At 56.4% G+C, this 20,927-nt stretch overlaps 1 protein-coding gene across 2 annotated transcripts; it reads right to left on the bottom strand.

The window, feature by feature from the left end:
- Window positions 1–1,377: 1,377 nt before the first annotated feature.
- On the bottom strand, window positions 1,378–19,174 carry BIK (BCL2 interacting killer). Of its 2 annotated transcripts, none has more exons than XM_014793345.2 (5): window positions 19,125–19,174; window positions 5,172–5,297; window positions 3,528–3,635; window positions 2,590–2,707; window positions 1,378–1,908 (listed from the first exon to the last, which is right to left on the bottom strand). In XM_014793345.2, the coding sequence occupies exons 2-5, from the start codon at window positions 5,288–5,290 to the stop codon at window positions 1,813–1,815; spliced, it is 441 nt and encodes a 146-aa protein (XP_014648831.2). In that variant the 5' UTR covers window positions 5,291–5,297; window positions 19,125–19,174; the 3' UTR covers window positions 1,378–1,812. The 2 variants fall into 2 exon arrangements, with proteins under 2 accessions (XP_014648831.2, XP_087304913.1); XM_087448787.1 differs by lacking the exon at window positions 19,125–19,174 and adding an exon at window positions 19,046–19,118.
- Window positions 19,175–20,927: the final 1,753 nt, after the last annotated feature.

Below are 20,927 nucleotides of genomic sequence, written 5' to 3' on the forward strand. Positions count from 1 at the left end.
CTGGCTCCTGGCCACTACACGCCAGTAGCACTCCTAGGCATTGTGACCCCCAGCACACCCACACGTTTCCACAGCCCAGGGTGAGAGCCCGATTTTCCCCATGGCCTGAGTCTCAATGTTCTTTGGAGCACAATGAAGAACTCTCTAAGTTTGGTTTTATGAGTTTTCAGACATTCACAAAGAACTCTGTTATTATTTTTAAATAACTGCTGAGTCTGTTTTGATCCCCCTTCACTGACTGCTTTGAGCAGCGGGCGGGCTTAGGGGACCAGGCTCTCCTCGGTCCAGGCTTTACTTCTCTGGCTGCGCTGCAGGCAGGGTGGTGTGCAAGTTACATGCCTCTGAGGAGCATGGGCCCACTAAGGGCGCTGGAGCGGCAGTGGAGGGTGGCCCGGGTGGCAGGCCTCACTGCTCCTCTGGGCGTGGCCCTTGTCCTCGAGGTCTGGGGTGGCGCTCTCGTCCAGTCCATCACGCTCCAAGCCGAGGGAGGAGGGGGAAGGAGCAGCAAGCAGAGGGCAGGTAGTGCCACCTGAAGGAAGACCTCGGAAAGCTGGCAACACCTCTGCCGCCAATGCAGGGGCTGCCCAGTAGAAGGGAACCCAAAGGTGCGGGCAACAGGGTTCCGCCTCCACCGCAGGAGCGGAGGCGGGGGTGGATGGGCCCTGCCCCGCTCCTGCAGACGGTCAGGCCCCACAGCTGTGAAGGGCCAAACCTGGGGAGCTGAGACATAAGGAGGCCTGGTGTGTGCGTGTGGGGTCCCTTCGGTCAGGACGGTTGGAGGCTGTGACTGGGAGTGGGCAGGATGCAGGGCTCGGGGAAGCTGGAGGAAGGTGGCTCACTGCAGCCCAGGGTTGGTATTTGAGGTAGGGGCCTGGGGTAGGGGAGACACGGAGCACAAGTTCTGGGAGGAGGGCTTGGCAGGGTCTAGAAATAGCACTGGGCCTAGATCTGGGGCAGGCACAGTGGGAGGCCTGGCCCTCCTGCCCCTGCTGTCCCTTCCTAGCTCCTTGTCCCCACCACACCTAAGTGAGTAGCCCCACAGGCCGCACTGCTCCAGCAGGCAGTGCTGGGAAAGCAAACATGGGGAGGGCAGGCAGCCCAATTATAACAGGCACTAACAACCCAAAGGAAATAATCCCTAATGGTAAGTTTTAGGCACCAAGGCATGACAGAGAGGGAGTGAACTGGCTTGTGTTGGGCCAAACTGCATGACAGCATTTGCAGGTGCAGGGAGGGGCCTGGAGGCTGTGTGATACATGCAGCCACACGGTGGCTAGGAGCATGCCCCACCCCTTCCCTCCCCCTCTGCCATGATCCCCCTCCAGGGGGCAAGATGGAGCCCACGATGCAAACCCCCAGAGAGGACCAGAGACGGGCTGGAAACCAACATTTTATTGAGCTCTCCCCACCCCTCAGAAATCTATTCCAGCAGATTTCCTCTTTGCCATGGGCGTCACCAACACGGGGGTGTGACCAGCACTACCCCTGGCCCTGCACACGACCCACCAAGAGAGGAAGCTCCTGGGACAGGCCGCTGCAGGGTGGGCTGGGGCCAGGAGAGCAGGCCCAGCCAGGCCTCGGCCGGGCAGTTAACCAGTAACCACCCCAGAGGTACAATGAATTCATTTCTCTTACAAAAAACGAGAAAAAACTAGTATGAAACCTCGGTAAGTGTCCCAGCACTCAGAGTTTAAATATAAAAAAAGGATCATCAGAAAACAGTTAAAAAGACAACAAAACCAACAAGGCCACCTCCAGGGTGGTGGTCGAGGGGAGGGGACCGGCCCCGCCCCGCACTGGCCGGCAGCGGCGTCACTGGAGGAGGTGGCGCCCCCAGCCCAGCAGCAGCAGCAGCAGCAGCAGCAGCAGCATGGGCAGCGCCAGCCCACGTCCCCGGCCGGGGGACACCTGTGGGAGGAAGGCGGGGAGGAGTGAGGACCGCCAGCCTGGAAGAGGCTCGCTGGTCCCACAGCTCACCTCCTGGGCCCGCTGCTCCATGGACACAGGGAGGAGCCACAAGTGGGCGAGGGGAGCAGCGAAGAGGAGTCTGGTGAGGAAGGGGATGCAGAACTGGAGGCGTCTGCGACAAGGTGCCCGGAACGGTGAGCGCAGGAGGGGCAGGAGAGCAAAGTGGCCCTGGGGACACGCAGAGGAGGGGAGGCCGGCCCATCTGCTGGGAGCTGGTATGACAGGACGGAGAGGTGTGAGGGACCATCAGCTGCGCTGATGGAGAAGATCGGGAGTGCTCAGCAAAGCTCCTCAGGAGAAGAGCCGTCTGCCCTGGGCAGATAACCATCCATGTCCGCCAGGTGAGGGCATTCCTGGTAGAGGCAGAAGCGTGGCACAGGTGTGGAAGCAAACGCACTCAAGGATTTGTGCATCCAATCTCAGTAAGCCAGGAGTCTCAAACCCAAAGGCCTGGGGACCAGGCAGAAGTAGGAATGGGTGAAGCAGGCAAAAGAAGACAATAGGGAGTGTTGGGGACTGCGGCAACCAGAGAGGCTGTGCCCTATGAAGCAGTTGCTCCACAGCTCCAGACTGTCACCACAAGCAGGAAGGGAAGTCAATGTCATGAAATCTCAGGCTTACCCTGTCCCTGCGGGTCAGTAAGCTCCAGAACCTTATATTCTCCCTGAGGTTAGTGAGACCATCCACAAAACTTCTAAGAACACCCCTCAGGCCTGTCTGGTTGTAGGTGAAAGCCAGGCTGTAAGACAAATGGGAGGGGGAACAGGGCCATTACTACAGGAAGAGGGGCAGAGATGACCTTTATTTAGGTGACAGCTATGCCAGAAGAGGGCCTGGCCCCTCCCACCCACCGTCACCCTATCCCCCTTCCCTGGGTGGCTCCACTCATAAGCGCCTCTCTCCACGGCCATTTCTGGTCCCAAATTCATCTGATTTCCTGTTTCCTTCCCCACCTGCCTGCCAGCCCACTGGGGGTGTGCCCTTGTGTCCTAGAGCTGGCCGTGTGGAAAACGCCCCACTGCCCATAGGCCCAAAGAGGCAGGTCCTCACCCCAGAGCAGCGGCCAGGCTCCCCAAAGGAAGGCTGCCTCCCTGGGGACCAAGAGACCCCGTCAACCTTTGTCCTGGCCTCGAAGAGTGAGGTTTCTATGTCCCCACCTTGAGCAATTCTGCGAGGTTCTGAGAACCTGTAAGGATGCTGGCAGATCGTGGAAGCTGCGTGTCATCAGGAGAGAGGCCTCTGTGCAGGGGACTCTGCCAAGGACACACAGCTCCCTCTGGGCTTACTCAGCATCTCCCGTCATTTAAGGTCAAGACCCTTCTGGAAGGGTACTGTCTTGGCTTGCTGAGCGAAGGAGAGAAAAGGGCTTGGGTTCTCCGTGTCTATCGCCCAGGCCAGAAAGAACGGGGTGGCAGCAGGCCAGCTCCAGGAGCTGGGGACTCCTGGGGGGGAGCTAAGGTGAAGTTTCAGGGCTGCCTGGGAGGCGAGCTGTTTCCTCCCAGGGCCTCCTGGGGCCAGCCCGTGCTGTGGAAGCCCTGGGCTGGGCGAGGGCTGGTCACCTGTACATGGCCACCCCGGGCAGCTCGGCGATGTGGGGCAGCGTCCATCTCACTTCCATCTCGTCCCCGATGAAGGCCAGCCGCATGGCCACGTAGTCGGGGTTGTCACTGCGGAAAGGGCACAGGGAATGAGGGTGTGGCCCTACACACCCAGACGCACCCAGCCAATCGGACCACAGGCTCGTGGGGGCGACAGTCGGTGAAGAGCGAGGCGAGGGGCAGGGACCCTTTGCACGCCCCTCCACTGGCTCCCACTCTGCTTCAGAAAAAGCCAGCGAGGTCCTGTCCCCAGGTGGACTCCCTGAAGGGCGGGCCCCAGATGCCAGGGAGGAGGCTGCCCAGGTGGAGCCTGTGCCAGCCCCTCTTGAGGGAAGCAGGGGCCTTCTGTGTTCGGTCTGAGCCCCCACCAGGGTGGAGGGCAGGCAGACATTTAGCGCCTGTGTGCACAGCACGTCCTCCAAGCCTCCCTCTGCAGCCCCACCCCCTCCAAGGGTAACTGATAGTCCTGGAGAATCCTGGGAAAGGCCACACACCACCTGGGCGGCTTGGTGGGCTTGCTGGCAAGGGTGGTCCCCGATCCTGAAACCACCTCTGTTGTCATCACCCCTTTCAGAAAGGAGGGGCTAACCGGCCTGGGTCTGGGCCCCCCACTTGCACTGAATGGAATCCTGGGTGGACATGGAGGCTCACACACTGTCCCCCAGCCTCAGTCTAACACTCTCCCTCCCCTCCTGGCATCTGGGCCAGCTTCAGCCCTGCCTGCTGGCAAGGGGTTTGCCCACACATTCCATCTCGGTGACTTGGCAGCTCGGCTGGAAATTCCCAGGCAGACAGGCCTCCCAGGGGCCAAGGACTTTGAGCCCCTCCCAGCCTGGCCCCGGCCACCTGCCCAGTCTCCCCAGGGCCTGTGCTCTCTCTACTCCAGGGGCACTGAGGGGCAAGATGCGAGGCTGGGAAGGGCTGGCTGGCAATCAGGGTGGTGGGCTGGGGTCCCATCTTTATCCTGATAACCTGTGGGACCTCAGGAAAACACTGCCCCACGATGAACGTCCCCTGTTGTCACCTACAAATGGAGCAGGGATGGGGGAGGAGGCAGATCTTGGGGTCCCTCCAGCCCTAAAATCTCAACCAACCCCAAGCCCCAAGTCCGAGACCTAATGACTAAAACAATTCTGAGGCCTAAAGCAGGAGGGAAGCATCCAGAACCCTGGAGCTGATCCCGGGGAGACCCCTCCTCACTGCCCTGACAGCCAGGGCCAGGAGCTGCGTCTCAAGTGGCCTCCTCAGGCTACTTCTGGTTTTCTAAAATTGGATCCATCTACAGAAGCCTTGATGAGGTGACCGTGGTCACGAGGGCCAGGAGGCACCCTGTCCTAAGGCCACAAGCTTGAGCCATTTTGACGGCCAGTGCCCAGGGTCCATCTTGGACTGTGAATACGCTGGATGCTCCGAGGGGTCCCTCTGTGAGCTGGTGTCACAGCAGAGCTGCCCTGCCCAGGGCACCTGACCCCATGACCACACCTGGGGAACTTCTGCTCCAGAGCCCTGCCTGGGGACCCAGAAGGCCTGCTCTCCTAACCACCTCGCAAAGGCCACGGATCAGGAATGGGGGTGGTGGGGCCCTCGAGGGCTGTTGGGACCTACCTGTCAGGGGAGGACCCCGTGAGATCGGTCATGCCAGGAACCTCCAGCGCTTCCGGGCCATGCTCATGCAGGAAGGTGTCTAGAAAGAGGTCCCTGGAGAAGGGTCCTGCTTGAGACATTTCTTCTCTGGGGGAAAGAGACACAGAGCGACTAGATACCCAGAACTATGCAATTTTACCCGTTCGTCACCTCACCTCTACCCCGGCCCACTCTTTCTCTGCCAACGCCATTATCAGCCTCCCCATCCCAGGTCCCCCAGGCATGAATCCTGCCCCATGCTGGCTGTGCACCTCTGGGCAAGTCACTGTGCCTCTCTGTTCTCTGTCATACATCTCTATGTCCAAGATATAGAGATGATTCAGAAGGGCCCTTGCCTAGGGCATAAATATAAGAAAGGCTCTAATACTGACCCTTAAGAGGCCAGTAACCAAACTAAAAGCCCAGGTGTCTGGTGTCAAAATAGTGGACTAAGGCCGGGCTCCACCAAGAGAGCAAATTCCTTGGTATTGCCTAGCAGAAGACGCCTGTTTTCGATGTCTGCTTTCGCCCTTGAGCAGAAAAAGCAAATAAGCCAAATGAGGAAAAGTCATCCACAATCCCAATTCCCAGAGGAACCACTGCTAATCCTCCAGCCTTTTTTCCTAAACACATGTGCACATCACACACGCGTTTTCAAAAATCGGATCACTCCTTACACAGTGTTTTATAATTTCTTTTCTTCACTTGACTGTCTTGGTAAGGCTGTTATTTACCTCTCCACTCCCCCTGGGGCTCCTTGCTAATAGAACTAATTTTCTTTGGGGTGGCCCCGAATCCTTGTTCATCTATGCCAATCATGACCCTCCTGTTCCCCACTTTCCCAGCATGCCTTGCAGCTAGTGGTGGGCATGTAACCCAGCCCTGGTCAATGAAGTCTCAGAAGTCTGATGTGGGGGTTGAAAGGGAGCAGATACAGCCTGGGCAGCTCTTCTCCCTTCTTGCTGCTTTCAACACAGGAGTGAAGGCTGGAGCTGCAGCAGCCATTTTATGACACCGAGGTGTTTAGCACAAGGATAACCAACATGCTAAGAATATAGAGCAGAGAGGTGGAGAGCTTGGCTCTCTGTTGGCATTGTCAAACAACTGAAAAAAATACAAGCCACTACCTGCCTAACTGTGTAAGAAAAATAAGACTCAATTTATTAAAATCACCATCCAGGTCTTCCTAACGATTACAATTGCGAATTTCCACATCAATAAATGTTTACATCATCACTTGTGATAGCTGGGTGGGATTCTACGACCTTGTTCACCATAATTCGCCCCACACTGTACCAAACAGCCTGAGGTCCAGAATACAATGATGAAGAACGTGGCTCTGGAACCAAAGGGCCTGAGTTCGAACCCCAGCTCTGCAGCTTAGCAGCTGTGTGATGCCGCAATCTCCTCATCTGTCAGGTGTCAGTAGCCCCCACTTGGCTGTTGAGGATGAAGGAAAGGAATCTCCTTCAAGTACTCTGAGCAGAGCCTGGAACTGAGGAGCAGACACCGACCCTTATGACCTTTGCACTTCAACCCATTATTTTCTTACCATGATGTCCTGGGTTTTTAAAAATTTCTAATTCCGGGGCCGGCCCAGTGGCATAGCGCTCCACTTCAGTAGCCCAGGGTTCACAGGTTTGGCTCCTGGGCGTGGACCTTACACACCACTTATCAAGCCATGCTGTGGCGGCATCCCACATATAAAGTAGAGGAAGATGGGCACAGACGTTAGCCCAGGGCTAACATTCCTCACCAAAAAAAAAAAAAAATTCTAATTCCCCACATTTTCCTGCACTGAACCAAGAAGTGACAGAGCCCCTAGTCTCCCCTCTCCCCAGGCCAGGGTGGACCGACGTTCATCCGTGAAGAGGACCCACTGCAGGCAGGATGCACACGGGCTAGACAAAAGCGCGCTCACCACTTGCTTTCAGCATTAAAGGGTGACAGTGGGCAACGCGAGGACAGGGCAGGGGCTCATGGGGACACAGAGGTAAATTCTGCATCCTCCAGGTGCCTTGGGGCAAGTCTGGACCAGTTATCCTCACCAATGCAGAGAGATGGATGCGCCGTGACATCATTGAGGGCGCAGACAGGTGTGTGAGGGTCTGGGGCACGCTGGCCTCTGAGAAAGGAAACCACATAAGGACGGCATTGTTCTAGAGAATAAATGCCCAGAATTTGTCTCAGAGAGAGATGGCTGTTTCAGTTTCCTAAGAGAGAAACAGCGAGTTTTACGTCTGTTCCAGACGGAAGCCCGGCATGGACAGCAGCTCCAGCAGAGCCAGGGCCAGAGGAACGGCCGTGTAAACACAGCCACAACAGCCACCGAGGGCCCGCGGCTGACACATGCCACCTGCACCTGTCAGGACAGCACCTCCCCCGCGGGCTGACAGGAGCTGTCGGGTCAGACCTGGAGGGGGGAGGGGGAGGGGAGGGTGGGCACCGGCCCCCGAGGGGGGTGCTGCCTCCTGCTGAGGGCACCTGCAGGCAAAGTGTTAAAAGCACAAAGGACAGAGACCCAGCGACTCGCCCAAACCACAAGGCCGGTACACGTACACAGGGGGTCACGGTGGCATTACTCAGAGCCCTAAAATGCTGTTAGCAACCTAAATACCCAGCAAAGGAACCGTCCGGGTGCACACACCGTCACGCATGTGTTCCAGGGGATGGGAGCAGTTAAAAGCTATGCAGTGAATCTAGATCCATCTGCGACGCAAAGCTGTTCAACAAGACTTTAGAAAAAAGTAAATGACGAAACTAGTGTGGTTTGAAGCCACTTTTGCAGCCAGAGTTGACTTTCACCCATTGGCCTTTTTATCGGGGTTTGTTGAAAGAGGCAAACCCCGTTCCCGGGGCCCTGACCCGGAGCCGTGCAGCCCCTTTCGGCACTGACACCACGTTCCAGCAGCAGAGTCTGAATTTCTCAATTTTGCTTGTTTTAACAGAGAAAGGAGAACATCAGGGGGAGATGGGGGTGCCCGGACTAGCACAAAAGGGAAGACAATGTCAACTGACTCGAGTTAAACTCAAATGGAGAAATATGTAAACAAGTCTTAGCAAGTCAGAGGAAGCTTCTGAATGAATAAGAGATGGATAACACTCAAGCCAGCAGGGAAAAACCTGATCATTTCAATAAAAGACAGGAGAGGGAAGATTTCAGCAGATGTCAACATCGACATAGAAAGCCAAGAGAATCGCCTCTTAGAACTACCAGGCATGGGCCGGCCCCATGGCTTGGTGGTGAAGTGCGCGCGCTCCGCTGCTGGCGGCCCGGGTTCGGATCCTGGGCGCGCACCAACGCACCGCTTCTCCAGCCATGCTGAGGCCGCGTCCCACATACAGCAACTAGAAGGATGTGCAGCTGTGACATACATAGCTATCTACATATGACTATCTACTGGGGCTCTGGGGGAAAAAAATAAATAAATAAACAAAAACAAACAAAAAGAACTACCAGGCATTTCAAGGCTGCCAGATACGAGGTCAATATACAAAAATCAACAGCGTTCCTACAAGGCAACCATAAAATATAGTAGAAAACAAATACGTCTTCACAGAAATATAAGGTTTTTGGTTAGGAATGAATCTAATAAAGGACCCTTAAAATCTTCATGGAGAAAAATGTAAAACTCCATTAAAGGACATAAAAGACCCAGATACATGAAGACAACTTGCATGGGTGCGATGCTTCAACACTGCATAGGTTGTAAGCAGTGCAAGTGTGTGCGCATGCACACCTGAGCTCGTGTCGGGGTGGCGGTTAAGGAACTGTGCCCAGGAGCTCGGGCTGCCCCAGGCTCCAGGCCCCAGGGGCTCGGCGTCTATGCAAATGGCCATTTCCCAGGGAAAGCAGCCCCAGCCATCATTTGCATCTGCCTCACTGTTCCCCCTTCCCCTTCACCCCCCAACTCCCTCCACAGAGGGCCGTTCTCTTCCCAGAGGCTGCTGTGTGCTCCCGTGGAAACCCCTGCTCCCCTCTGCAGGCAGGGGGCCACAAGAGAACTTTCACGGGCAGGCAGCCTCTAAGCATCACCACTGCCCCAACATCCCTCGGCCCCCAGCAGACATTCCCAGAATCCTTGGGCACCAAATGGGATGAGAGGCCCCTGAGTCCTACAGGGGCAGGTGCCTGACCAAGGATAGGTCTGGCGTTGAGGCCTGAGTCTGACCAGCTTCAGGGGTAGGTGGGCGGTAGCGTGGTGCCTCCCCCAAAAGATTCAAGTATTTGGGGGCAAGGCCCACGTCTGCGACTTCCTATGGGTCCCCAGCCCCCACTGGACCTCCCTGTCTGAGCCGCCCAGCCCAGGACAGACACCAGACTCTCCTCCGACTCCAGGTTCGTGGTTGCTCATCTGAGCCGGGTTTATAGCACCGACATGCCAGATGAGTGGGGGAATCTTGGGTTAACACCCCAATCCAACCACTCACCTGCAGCGCGCTCTTGGTCGAGGCACCGTTGCCTTATGTTACATGGGGATAACGCTCCCACACTCACGGGTTCCGTTTCCGGGCAAGAACTAGCATTAACTGCCTGTTACAATCCTGCCTGCTGGTTGAGCATCTAATATGGTCAGACACTGATTCAAGCCCTGAATATGGGTTCTCATTCAATGCTCACCAGCCAGGCCTGGCTGGCCTTGGCTCTAGATCTGGGTGGGAGAACTCAGCGTGGCCAGGGAGCTGGGGGCGGTGTCCCTGCAGCAGCCTCCCGGCGCCGGTCACTCCCAGCAGCACCACCACCCCGTGCAGGCCCCGCGCTGGTCACCTCCTGTCTGGCCCCGCTCCAGCTGCCCTGCTGTCTCCAGTCCTCAGCCGGGCTCTCTCCAATCTGATCTCCAGGCAGCAGCCTCAGATCTGACCCTGTCCCTCGGGAGTCGAGCTACATGGCTATCAGGGTCCTCTTCTCCCTCTGGCCGCCTCACCGGCCTCAGCCTTGCCACCCTAATCTTGGATCTGTTCCTGCCACACTAAAGAACATGCACTTCTGTGACGGTGCCCCGAAATGTCAAGCCTCCAAGCCTTTGCATGGGCAGTGCCCGCTAGCTGGCCATCCTGTCTCCTTTGTCCCTGAAAAACTCGAGTGTCACCTCCCCAGATCCTCAGGGTCAGGCTGGGGGCCCCTGCAGCCAGTCTCTGCTTCCTTCTCTCTCCAACCACACCTGCAGACGCTGCTTCTCCGTCTGTGGCTTAGAGCATGGGCTCTGGAGGCAGGCTGCGGGGTGTCCTCCGGTAAGTTAACCCCTCGGCTCCTCAAGTTTCCTCACCTCTAAACGAGGATACTGCTAACACCTAGTTCACAGGGCTGTTGTGAGGACAAAGTGACAGGATCTGTGTTAATGTAAGCGGGCGACAGAACAGAAGGCACCATCTCTGGATCCCGGCACACAGCGCAGAGCAGAAGCCAAGTTCTGAGGTCGCTGCAGCTGCAGATCCAGGAGCCCACACTGGTTTTAACATCTATTTTTTCCAGCAGATTTGCAAACCAGTAGCTTAAAACCCTTCTCTGGCGAAAGGAAGGCACACCTAGCAATGCGTCCCCACCCGGCCTGCAGCCCACACACTTACCCTCCCACACACTCGGTGGAAAAACTAGGCAGGAACCCTGTGTTACCCACAGAGGCCCTGATGCAAATCTCACCTCTGTGCAGAAGACAGCGCCGCCCCCACTGCCCTGAGGACGCCTGCAGGGCTTGGAAGAGAGGGAGGGCGGCCTCTGGCCTGGCCAGCCTGCTTTTGGGGAACAGCTCTGCCCTCAGCCGTGTGACCACTCAGCTCCTGGCTGAGCCTCGCTCCGCTTCATCTCGGAAATGGGGAAACATCACCTCCCTCTCACGGCTGCATCGACAGCCTGAAGGAAGAGAGATCTGTCCAGTGCAGCACATCATAGGTGCAAGACAGCACGGCCAAGGCTGTAGGAACATGGGGAGCGGGGTCAACCTCCTGGTGGGGGACCCTCAGACCAAGGCAGGACTCAGACAGTTTTTCTTTCACAGATGGGCAAACCAAGGTGCAGAGGATGGAGGGACCAGATAGGCTGCCGGCTCCGTTGAGAAAGACGATGCTCCTTCCAACGGGCCAGGTTCGTAGGATGTGCCTCTCCCACACACAATGGATGGAACAGCTAGCCCCCTTCTTGGAGGGTGGACCCTCAGTCTCCGCAGGCCCACCCCTGCCTGCTCCCCTCCCTGCTCCCAGCCTTGCCACATGCCCCTGCATGCCTTGCAGCAAAGCAGGAATAGGTTATGACACCTTTGGGACCCCATCAAAGCCAGCTGGTCACTGGAGTCCTGGGGGCCAGGCCAGTGGCTGCAGGGCAGACCCAGCTGAGAAACCCTGGTCCCCAGTCTTTTCTGGGGCTTCCCACCCATATCTCTCCTGGTCACCAGCCCTGCCCCCGCCCATAAGAGGGGTGATGCCCTGGTTTATAGAGCGCCCAGTGCTCAAAGCATCGGGCGCACACACAAGCTCTAACCCTGCAGGACAGACCTAGGTTCCGGTCCCAGCTCTGCCACTGCTGTGTGACCAGGACCAGGCACCTAACCTCTTAGCCTAGCTCAGAGAGGGCTCTCCTACATGGAAACAGCACAACCTCCAGGGCTGCTAAGATTAAAAGATACAACTGTTGCCCTTTTGCTGCTACCTAGCAGGGGCTCCACAGCTGGTTAACCAATCAACAGACCAGAGAGGAGTGGGAGACAGCTGGATGCCGGGCAGTAGCCGCGTCCACTCACCCTCGCCGCGAACCACCTAGTCCCTGCTTTTCTGGGCGTCAGTTTGACGATCAGTATCTACCAGTCACCAACGCACATAACCTTTGACTTCTAGAATGTATCCTACATACACCCCTGCGTGTACCTGGCAGTCCTGAAAAAGATAAGCAACGGATCTGTAGCTGCTGCTGTGCCCAGATCTTGAAGGCACATGGCTACGTGAACACAGAGGGAGGAACAGTCTGTAACTGTGCTGCCAAACGTGTGAAAATAAAGGGCATAAACAGACAAACACTTCTATCTGCAGAGATGGTCTCCTGAAGGAGCAAGAGGGGAAGGGGGTGTCTCCGGGACGGAGGTGGGAGGGACACAAAGTTTTACTATATACGCTTTTGTGCTCTTGAACTTTTATTACCACGTATGTGCTGGCATCACTGATACAAAAAATAATTGTTTCAGGTTTCTAGCTTGAATGTGTCCGGAAAGGAGATGTTCATCTTAAAGGTCTATTTCAGGAATCAAGCCCCAGCCCCTCCCAGCCCCAAGCCCCCCCCCCCACCTCCTCCCACTCCCTCCCCACCAGGTGGGGAAGTCCAGACTCCAGCCTCTGCCACTATGGACCTGCAGACGCCCAGAACAGCTTGCTGGAAACAGCTTGCTGGGGGTGGGCATGGTTCACTACCCTTAAGTGATGGAGAAATAACCGGGGGGGAAATAGACAGGGAGGGAGAGAAGGAGGGAAAGGCAGAGAAAAGTGAGGAGAAAGGTATTTCGAGCAAAAAGAAAGTTGGAAATTCACCCGTGGGAGAGGGCGGGAGTTGTTCAGTAATTCTGGAAGCGGCAGCTTGGAATGGACCCCTGGAGTCAGGGCCACTCGCCCTGGGACTGCACCTGCACTGTGGCCCTCCACCTGGAACCCCGGCACAGGTGCCGGCCTGACCCACTGCCAACCCAGGTGCCAGCAGGGCCACCCACTGGCGTGGGGTGGGCCAGGGCAAGAAGTCCAGTCTTGGCTGGGCTTCCAGCGGCTGTGGCCTCAGGCAAGGGCCGCCCTCTCCACCCACTGCTTAATGCTCTTGGTGACCCCACATCCTTTCTATTTGCATCCACTGAGTCCCTCCCTCCCTCAGAAGGAGGGGGCTGTTTGCCCCACTTCACAGATGGGGGACCTGGGAGGGTTGAGAACGGAAATTCAGAGCCTCTTCACCATACCATCATGCTAGCCACCTCCGGACTCTAAAAACACACCCACCTAGTGATACAGGTTGACAGACGTGGAAAAAAATCAGGAAGGCAGCCTTGACAATTACAAAAAAGTCTTGTTCTGAGACTGGAAATGCCAAATAGTTTCACTGAATTCAACAGTGGATGGACCATGCTGGGGCCCTGCGTGTAGGACACGTTAAGGGCTCGATGATCAGTCATGATCCGTGTACACATCACGCCCTCTGAGCACAGGAGTGGAGAGGCTGGCATGCAAATGCATGTAAAATACAGATGTGCGTGTATGCATCAGGCATGTCACTGGAGTACCCTACGGGAGGGAGGAACACTCTCCCCTATTTACAGATGAGGAACCTGAGGTTTAGAACAGTGAGGGGCTTGTCACACACCCGAGGGGAGGAGCTACAGTCATCTGGGCCTCCCACTCCAGGGACACACTTTCTTGGCCACCACCGTTTAGGTCACAGTTTGGCAGGAACTGCTCAGGCCTGATTCAGCTCCAGGTCCGGAGGCCTCCCCCTGGCCTGCCTCAGGATGCCCGGAAACGTGATCAGAAAGAACAATGCAAAACCAGTGCACCCTCTCCCTGCCCAAATCCACACTCCCGCAGGCTGGCCCCCACAAAAATGGAAGGGGGTGGGTCTCTGTGTAGGGACACGGAAAGAAGTCATGGTCAGCAGTGGAGTGGCAGACAGGAGCCAGATGAGGAGCCCCTGTGACGTCATTTATGCAAATGTTTCCGTCTCAATGGCTACAGACATTATGTATGAATGGAAGCGCTGTGCCAGGCATTCCGCCAGTGGCACGCCTGGGTTCCGGTCCAGCTTGGCAGTGTGACTTTTGACCAATTCCTCAGCCCCTCTGGACCCCTAATTCCCCATTTGTAAAACCAGCATTGGGGAGATTTTCTTTTATGTCCTTTCTTGCTCAAGTATCTATAAAAATATTCCAGACTGTAAAGGGAGTAAAACAAATGAAGAATTCTCTTGACGACTGACTTTGAAATTGGCTTTAAACCAGTTTGCTGCGGTCTGAATGTCTGTGTCCCCCTAAATTCATATGTTGAAAACCTATCGTCTGAGGTGAGGGTGTCAGGCGGCGGGGCCTGTGGGAGGCAGTTAGATCCTCAGGCTCCGCTAACAGGATTAGTGCTTTTCTAACAGAGGCCCAGGAGAGTTCCCTGCCCCGTCCTCCACACTCCATCATCCTCCATGCCCCGTCCTCCCTGCCCAGTCCTCCACGCCCCGTCCTCCATATGAGGATGCAGGAAACCTGTGGCACCCTGAAATTGGACTTCCGGCACCCAGAACTGTGAGCAATAAATTTCTGCGGCTTTGAGCCGCCCAGTCTATGGCACTCTGTTCTACTACACAGTTCAAGGACACGAACAGAAAACAGGTAGGGACACAAGACAAGGAAAACCCAGAAGGGTACATCCTGAGAATCATAAGGGATCCATCACCAAAGTCCTCGCTGACACCCAAAAGGGGACCCAGAGGGCCCCTGTGCTTTCCCATTATCTTTAGAAAGGACAAGGTGCCAAGACACCATCTCGGTCGACAGTTTTTAAGTTTAAGAAGTATGTATGTATCTATTTACTTACTTACTTATTTATTTATTTTTTTTGTGAGGAAGATCAGCCCTGAGCTAACATTCGTGCTAATCCTCCTCTGTTTGCTGAGGAAGACCAGCTCTGAGCTAACATCTTTTGCCAATCCTCCTCCTTTTTTTCCCCAAAGCCCCAGTAGATAGTTGTATATCATAGTTGCACATCCTTCTAGTCGCTGTATGTGGGACGCGGTCTCAGCATGGCCAGAGAAGCGGTGCAGCGGTGCGCGCCCGGGATCCGAACTCAGGCCGCCGGTAGCGAAGCGCGAGCACTTAACCACTAAGCCATGGGGGCCAGCCCTACAAAGTATGTATTTAAAATAAGTTCACGGGCCAGCCTGGTGGCGCAGTGGTTAAGTTTGCCAATCTGCTTTGGCTGCCCGGGTTCGTGGGTTTGGATCCTGGACGCAGACCTACACACAGCTCCTCAGGCCGTGCTGTGGTGGCGTCCCACAACCAAAGCAGAGGAAGATGGGCACAGACGTTAGCTCAGGGCCAATCTTCCTCACCAAATAAAAAAGAAAGAAAGAAGTTCTTGAGAAGTATTTAAAATAAGTGAAGGACTGTGACCTGCTGGGCCCAGAGAGACAGACGCAGCCCTCGGGTCTCCTTCCTTCCAGACAGTTTTGGGTCTCCCTTCTGTGCTGTCTGAGGGGTCTCAATCACTCACTGGATCTTGACACCCCCTCTGGTGTGTCCCATTTCCTCCATGGGACGAAGTCCCACTGAGCCCCCTCTCACCCCGACTTTCTTTACACCTGCCCTCTGTCTCCCCCAGGCTGGTGCGGGGACCTGCTTCTCCCTTCAGGCTGGCCCAGAACCCACCTCCTCCCCACCTCACCAGGACAGAATCAATGGCTCCTCATCTGCATTGTCCCCGCACCTTGGGTAAACAGACCTGGACTGGGCACTGAGCCCATTATGGTCTCATTAAATGTTTACCTGTCTGTCTGCCCCAGCTCAGAGCAGGAACCCAGTGAATGGGGACAGCCCAGGGGGAACCAGACATTACACTGTAAACAGAAGGAGGGGGCTGGGCTCACAGGGACTGGCAATTCCTGGCTGGGGGACCCTGGACTGGACACACCCTCACCTTTTGAGAGCCCAGTAGGAAGGGCAGTCGTGAGAAAGAGCAGACGCTGCATGCATGGTATACAGTAAGTGCTTACTAACGGGAAGCCATCATTCAGTGAGGCTGGCGCTCAGGAGCGGTGCACACCCACACTGACCACCTCACGTCAGAGCTGGGATTTTCCTGATGCGTCATCGAGCATGGGAAATCCGGCAGGTCTCTCTGACCTCGCCTTGATAGAGCCTCTTCTGAGCTCCAACCCAGACACACAACTGTCATCTCTCAGGAAAAAAAAGAAAATCAAGAACTCTCCATCTCACATATCTTTATCACAGTGACTCTCCGCAAATAGCCAGATGGCACTTCTCTCTTTACTCTAAAGCTTGCACTTTCTCCGGGTCTGGAGGACTGATGTCTTCTCCCACCTCCAGAAAAACAGGTTTACCACGCAGTGCCCGCAGAGGCCCAGCGAGTGTTTTGTGTTGTCACATCCTAATATTGACACTAGGAAAACCAGCTGCCCTCCTTGAGCCAGCGCCTGTGCCCTGACCACCCGGCCTGGCCTCTCTCCCGCCTGCCTCGAGGCCAACGAGGAACTCGGGCCCAGGACTCATTTGCTTACATTCTGTACTTCTCCCAGGGCCCGGCCCCAACCAACCAGTGGAGGACAAAGAGACGAGAGAGCTGCCGCTCATGTCCACCCCAGACCCACTGCAGGCTTCCTGGTGGCCGCCAACAACAAAACCCGAGCGTGCCAGGAACTTCCTTGAAACCTCTCAGAATTGTTCTGGGCAGAGAGAAAAACAGCCGGACTCTCGTGGGATCCACTACGTCCCCAGCAGAGGAAGCAAGAAACCATTAATTGTCTACGAACTTAATAGGTTCACTAAAAACAGGATGCTTTCCAGGGAGAGGGGAAAACACCTCCGAGGTCGGCATCAAGACTCTCTGGTGGACAGAGCCCTTCCCCAGTTACCCCCCTTCCATTTATTCGAGAGACGTTCAGGAGAGAAAAAAATGGGCCGACATTGCTCTGGGGTTTCTCTGCAGCTCAGTGAGTCCAAGGGCTTCTATACCTACTGACCACCTGAAACTTTCAGTAATTAACATGCTTTCAATCCTCTATCCAGCTTCTTCCCAGCATAGCCAGGGTGTGACAGGCACTGGGGATACTCCAATGAATGTAACATTTGGTCCTCCTGTTCACCTGCAGCTGCAGGCTAGTGTAAGTCCCACCAAGTGAACACAAATGGATCCTTTCACACTGTCTTCAGTGTCCCGAAAACAGTAAAATAAGGTCCTAGGACAGAGGAACTGGTGGGAGAAGGAGGGCTGCAGCTTTAGATGGAGTGGTCAGGGAAGACTTCTCAGAGGAGGCGTCAATAGAGCTGAGACAGCAAAGAAGGATGATGAGGGTGACACCCACAGGGACTGTGTAAGGGTATCCCTCCGTTTGTTTTAGGCCTCACACCATCCCATGGAGGGCCTCACAGTATCCCCAGTGCCTGGAGAAATATCCCTGCTGAGATAGTACCACCAAAAAAACGATCACCTGGCAGCCATCTTAGGTTGATTAACTATGCTCCTGGCCCTGAGGACATCCTGAGGCACGGCTGAGAGCCCACACCCTGGAAGCCGGTCTCCCCAGACCTGTTAGATATTTTAAACCAAAAACAAGCAAAAATAAACTTGTACAACCTAAAGTGGTAAAACTGGAGAAGCCACAGCTAAATCAACCGGTGACAGCCCTGTGACCTTGAGGTTCAGAAGATGGTGGGAAATCCCCAAATCCCAGAGTGAGAAGGAGGGGCGGAGTGGAGAAGGGATGACACGGTGGGAAGAACAGCCAGGTGCTAACACCAGCATCCAGGCCCAGCAACTCCTCAGACAGACCCTTTAAGGAACAAGTGCAAAACAGTACCAAAACACACCCAGAATGTCCTGCTCCTAATAACTTCTTCCAGAGGCATGCCCAAAATAAGTAGAAATAAGGATAAGTCTTAACTCCAGGGAAGGCAGTAACAGCCACCAACACTTGGGTGGTGGTGTCCACACCTGGGGGGAAACCTCACAGACCCATTTTCCGGAATGAGCAGACTGAGGCTGGAGGCGGAGTAGCCCGTCTAAAACAACACAGCTGGAAAGGGGCTGCGTGGAGAGCTCTGGCTCTGGGCTTTTAGCTCAACAGCGCTTACGTTGCCTCCTGGAACTTAGGCCTCAGTTTCTCCACCTGTAAAATGAGGCGGCCAGCACAGAGCTCAATCGTCTGTCCCCCTTCTAAGGTGGGAAGGACAAACTGATAACGCTCCCTTCCTGGGGAGCCGGAGCGAAGCTTATGGAGAAACCCTGGATCAAGGGACCCGCACAGCAGGTGCTCCAAAAATGTTACAACAGCAGCAGCAGCAGCAACAACGTCCCGCCCCCCGGGGTGGCTCATTCTAACGAAAATTAGAGTAACAATTAGCGGTTTACGAAGCGGTTCGCACCCACGAGCACAGAGCGTAAGGAGCCGCGAGCCCCCTGGGCTTGTTGTGGCCGCGGGGCGGGCGGCGGGAGCCTCCCGGTCACCGGCTGGCACGCGCCCCGCGGCCATTCCAGCGCCGAGCGCGCGGCCGGCCCGGCTTCCGCGCCCCGGCCAGGGGGGCCCGGCCCAGCGCCGCCCCCGGGCGCACCTGGCCAGGCGGGGGCAGGTGCCGGGCGGCGGCCGCGCCCCGCTCGGCGCGCCAGTTTCTGTTCCCACTTCCCCCGCGTCCCATAATAAAGCCTTTCTCCGGCCCTCGCAGGTGCGCGGCCACTCGGGGCGCCTCCGGCCCCGGCGGGGCCCGGGGCCCGACGCCATCTTCCCTTTCCAGCGGACACGGGGGCTGCGCCGTCGCGGCCCCGGGCGGCGGTCCCGCGCTCCGGCCTGGCGCGCACGGGCCCCAAGGACGCGGGAGCCCGGCCCCCGGAGGCCGCGCAGGAGGGCGGTGCGGGGCGATGGGGCGGCCGGCCCCTCGGATGGGGCGCAGAGGGGCCGCCCCACTGCACAGACGCGGAGACTGAGGCCCCCAGGGGCCGCGGCTGGCGCCATCGCGGGTGGGGACCTGGAGACCCCGCCAGAGAGGGGCCGTTTCAGAGCCGGAGTCCCGAGATGTCGCCCGCAATGACACACCCGACAGCTGCCCAGGACGGACAAACCCGGGCACGGGTCCCCAACCTTCCAGCCGCTCGGCACCGAGGGCAGCCTGCTGGGCACTCACCTGCCGGGCTCGGGCTGGGCGGAGGGGCGCTGGGCAGCGGGGCTGGGGTCACGGCAGCGGCGGGAGGGCTCGGACTCACCTCGCGTCGGTGGCGGCGGGGGCGATGGTGGCGGCGTCCGGGGTGCTCCAGCCGGCAGGCGTATTGTCCGCGGCGGGCGCCGCGCGCGACCCTATAAACCGCCGGCCCCGCCCCGGCCCGCCCCGCCCCCGGGGGCCGCCTCTCCCGCCCATCGCGCCGAGTCCGGGACCCAGGTCCGAACGGCAACAGAAACGCTACTAATGTGATCTGTTGACTTGTTTACTGTCTCTGCCTCCTGCTCTCTGCAGGCTTGTTCAGTCGCGTGCGCTGTTTCCCAGCACGGGCGTGCACACAGGAGGCTCCCAGGAATGTCTGTGGATGAAGCCACTGGCTGAATTTGGGTCTATAATCCAGAATATTTACCTGGATTGCCTCACTTCGTCCTCAGAGCAGTCCTAAGGGCTCGGTGCTTTTTTTATGCCCATTTTACCGATGAGGAAACCGAGGTTCTAGAGGACCAAATGACTTGCTAAGTAGCGTGAATTCAGCGCTCAAATATTCCTGCTCTTTGTGCTGGCAGCGTTGGGCTTATGCTTTGTTTTGGTTTTTTTCATTTTTTTAAACTGGGGTAAAATACACGTAACATAAAATTTCCCATCTTAACATTTGTAAGTGTACTGTTCAGTGGTATTAAATACATTCAGAATGTGCAACCATCACCACCACCCATCTCCATAACTTTCCATCTTGTAAAACAAACTCTATACTTATTAAGCAATAACTCCCCATTTCCCCCTCCCCCCAGGCCCTGGCAACAGCGGGAGTTAGATATTTTTAAGCCCATTTCACAAATGTGAAAAGTAGAGCTAACACTTTGGTAGAAACAGAATCAACAGCATCCTAAGTCTGGGGTCTTCCTGCCCCACTCCCCCCCCCCCCACCGGATCCTTCCAGCAGCACCACCCACTGCACCCCCATTCCCCTGCCTCCAGAAGTGGGCACAGCTCTCCCTGTCCTGGGGCTCTTGGGGCTTTTGGGGCTCTTGGGGCTCCTGGGCCGAAACAGGGGCAGAGCCAGGCCCCCAAGGCCCCCGTGGGAAGCAGAAGAAATCAGAAGTTTCCCCTCTTGCAGTGGGTTACCGAGGGGTAGGGTCTCCAGAGCTCCTGGTGTGTTGAGGGTGGAGGAGGGCAGAACAGTGAGGTGGGATTACAAAGTAACCATTGTCCCAGGAGCACAACAGGCTTGTTTACTTCAGTCCTGCCGGCCCTGCGGGCAGAGGAGCAGCAGAGTCCAGGGGGGCTCCCCTCCTCCTAGTTCTGCCATTTGCTACCTGTTGGGGCCTCATCACCCCTTCTTCCCACCTCTGGAGTGACAACAGTGAGACCCACTTTTCCTTCAGTGTTCCCATCTGTGAAATGGGAGAACAGTGCAGACCCACCCCACCCCCCACGCCCCTCCGCAGGGCTGCGGGAGGATCAGAGGAGCTAATCATGGAATGTTTAGTCAACTCCGCAGAGCTTAAGCTTCAAGGCCCCTCCCTCCCTCTCTCTGGGCTCTTCTGGCCTCTTGTGATTCTGTAATCCTTTCTTTGAGGGCCCCCCAAATCACATCAGCTCCAAGCCCCACAAAGCCTGAATGGCCCTGACCATTGCTGATAGCTACAGGGTGCCTTACAGGCCGGAGTGAGGAGCCCTGCAAAGTAGGGGCCTCTCTCCAAATACACTCTGCAGATGCAAAAACAGACTGGGGGGGGGGGGAGACACCGGGTCTCATGGATCAAAAAGATCCAACGTGTGTGAGAATGCTTCCAGAAGGGTCTTGGGGCTGAGGGCACAGTGCCAGACACGCAGTAGGTGTTCAATA

This window comes from Ceratotherium simum, chromosome 25, assembly GCF_057802395.1.
Source record: "Ceratotherium simum simum isolate JZ-2026a chromosome 25, ASM5780239v1, whole genome shotgun sequence".
NCBI classification, from domain to species: Eukaryota; Metazoa; Chordata; class Mammalia; order Perissodactyla; family Rhinocerotidae; genus Ceratotherium; species Ceratotherium simum.

Excerpts from the sequence above, each read along its gene's own strand:
- BIK (XM_014793345.2), bottom strand. The coding sequence starts at position 5,290 with ATGTCTCAAGCAGGACCCTTCTCCAGGGACCTCTTTCTAGACACCTTC. Across the intron at positions 3,636-5,171 it reads ACGGGGTCCTCCCCTGACAG|TGACAACCCCGACTACGTGG; the intron begins GTAGGTCCCAAC and ends CCCTTTCCGCAG. Across the intron at positions 1,909-2,589 it reads TACTGACCCGCAGGGACAGG|GTGTCCCCCGGCCGGGGACG; the intron begins GTAAGCCTGAGA and ends TTCCTCCCACAG.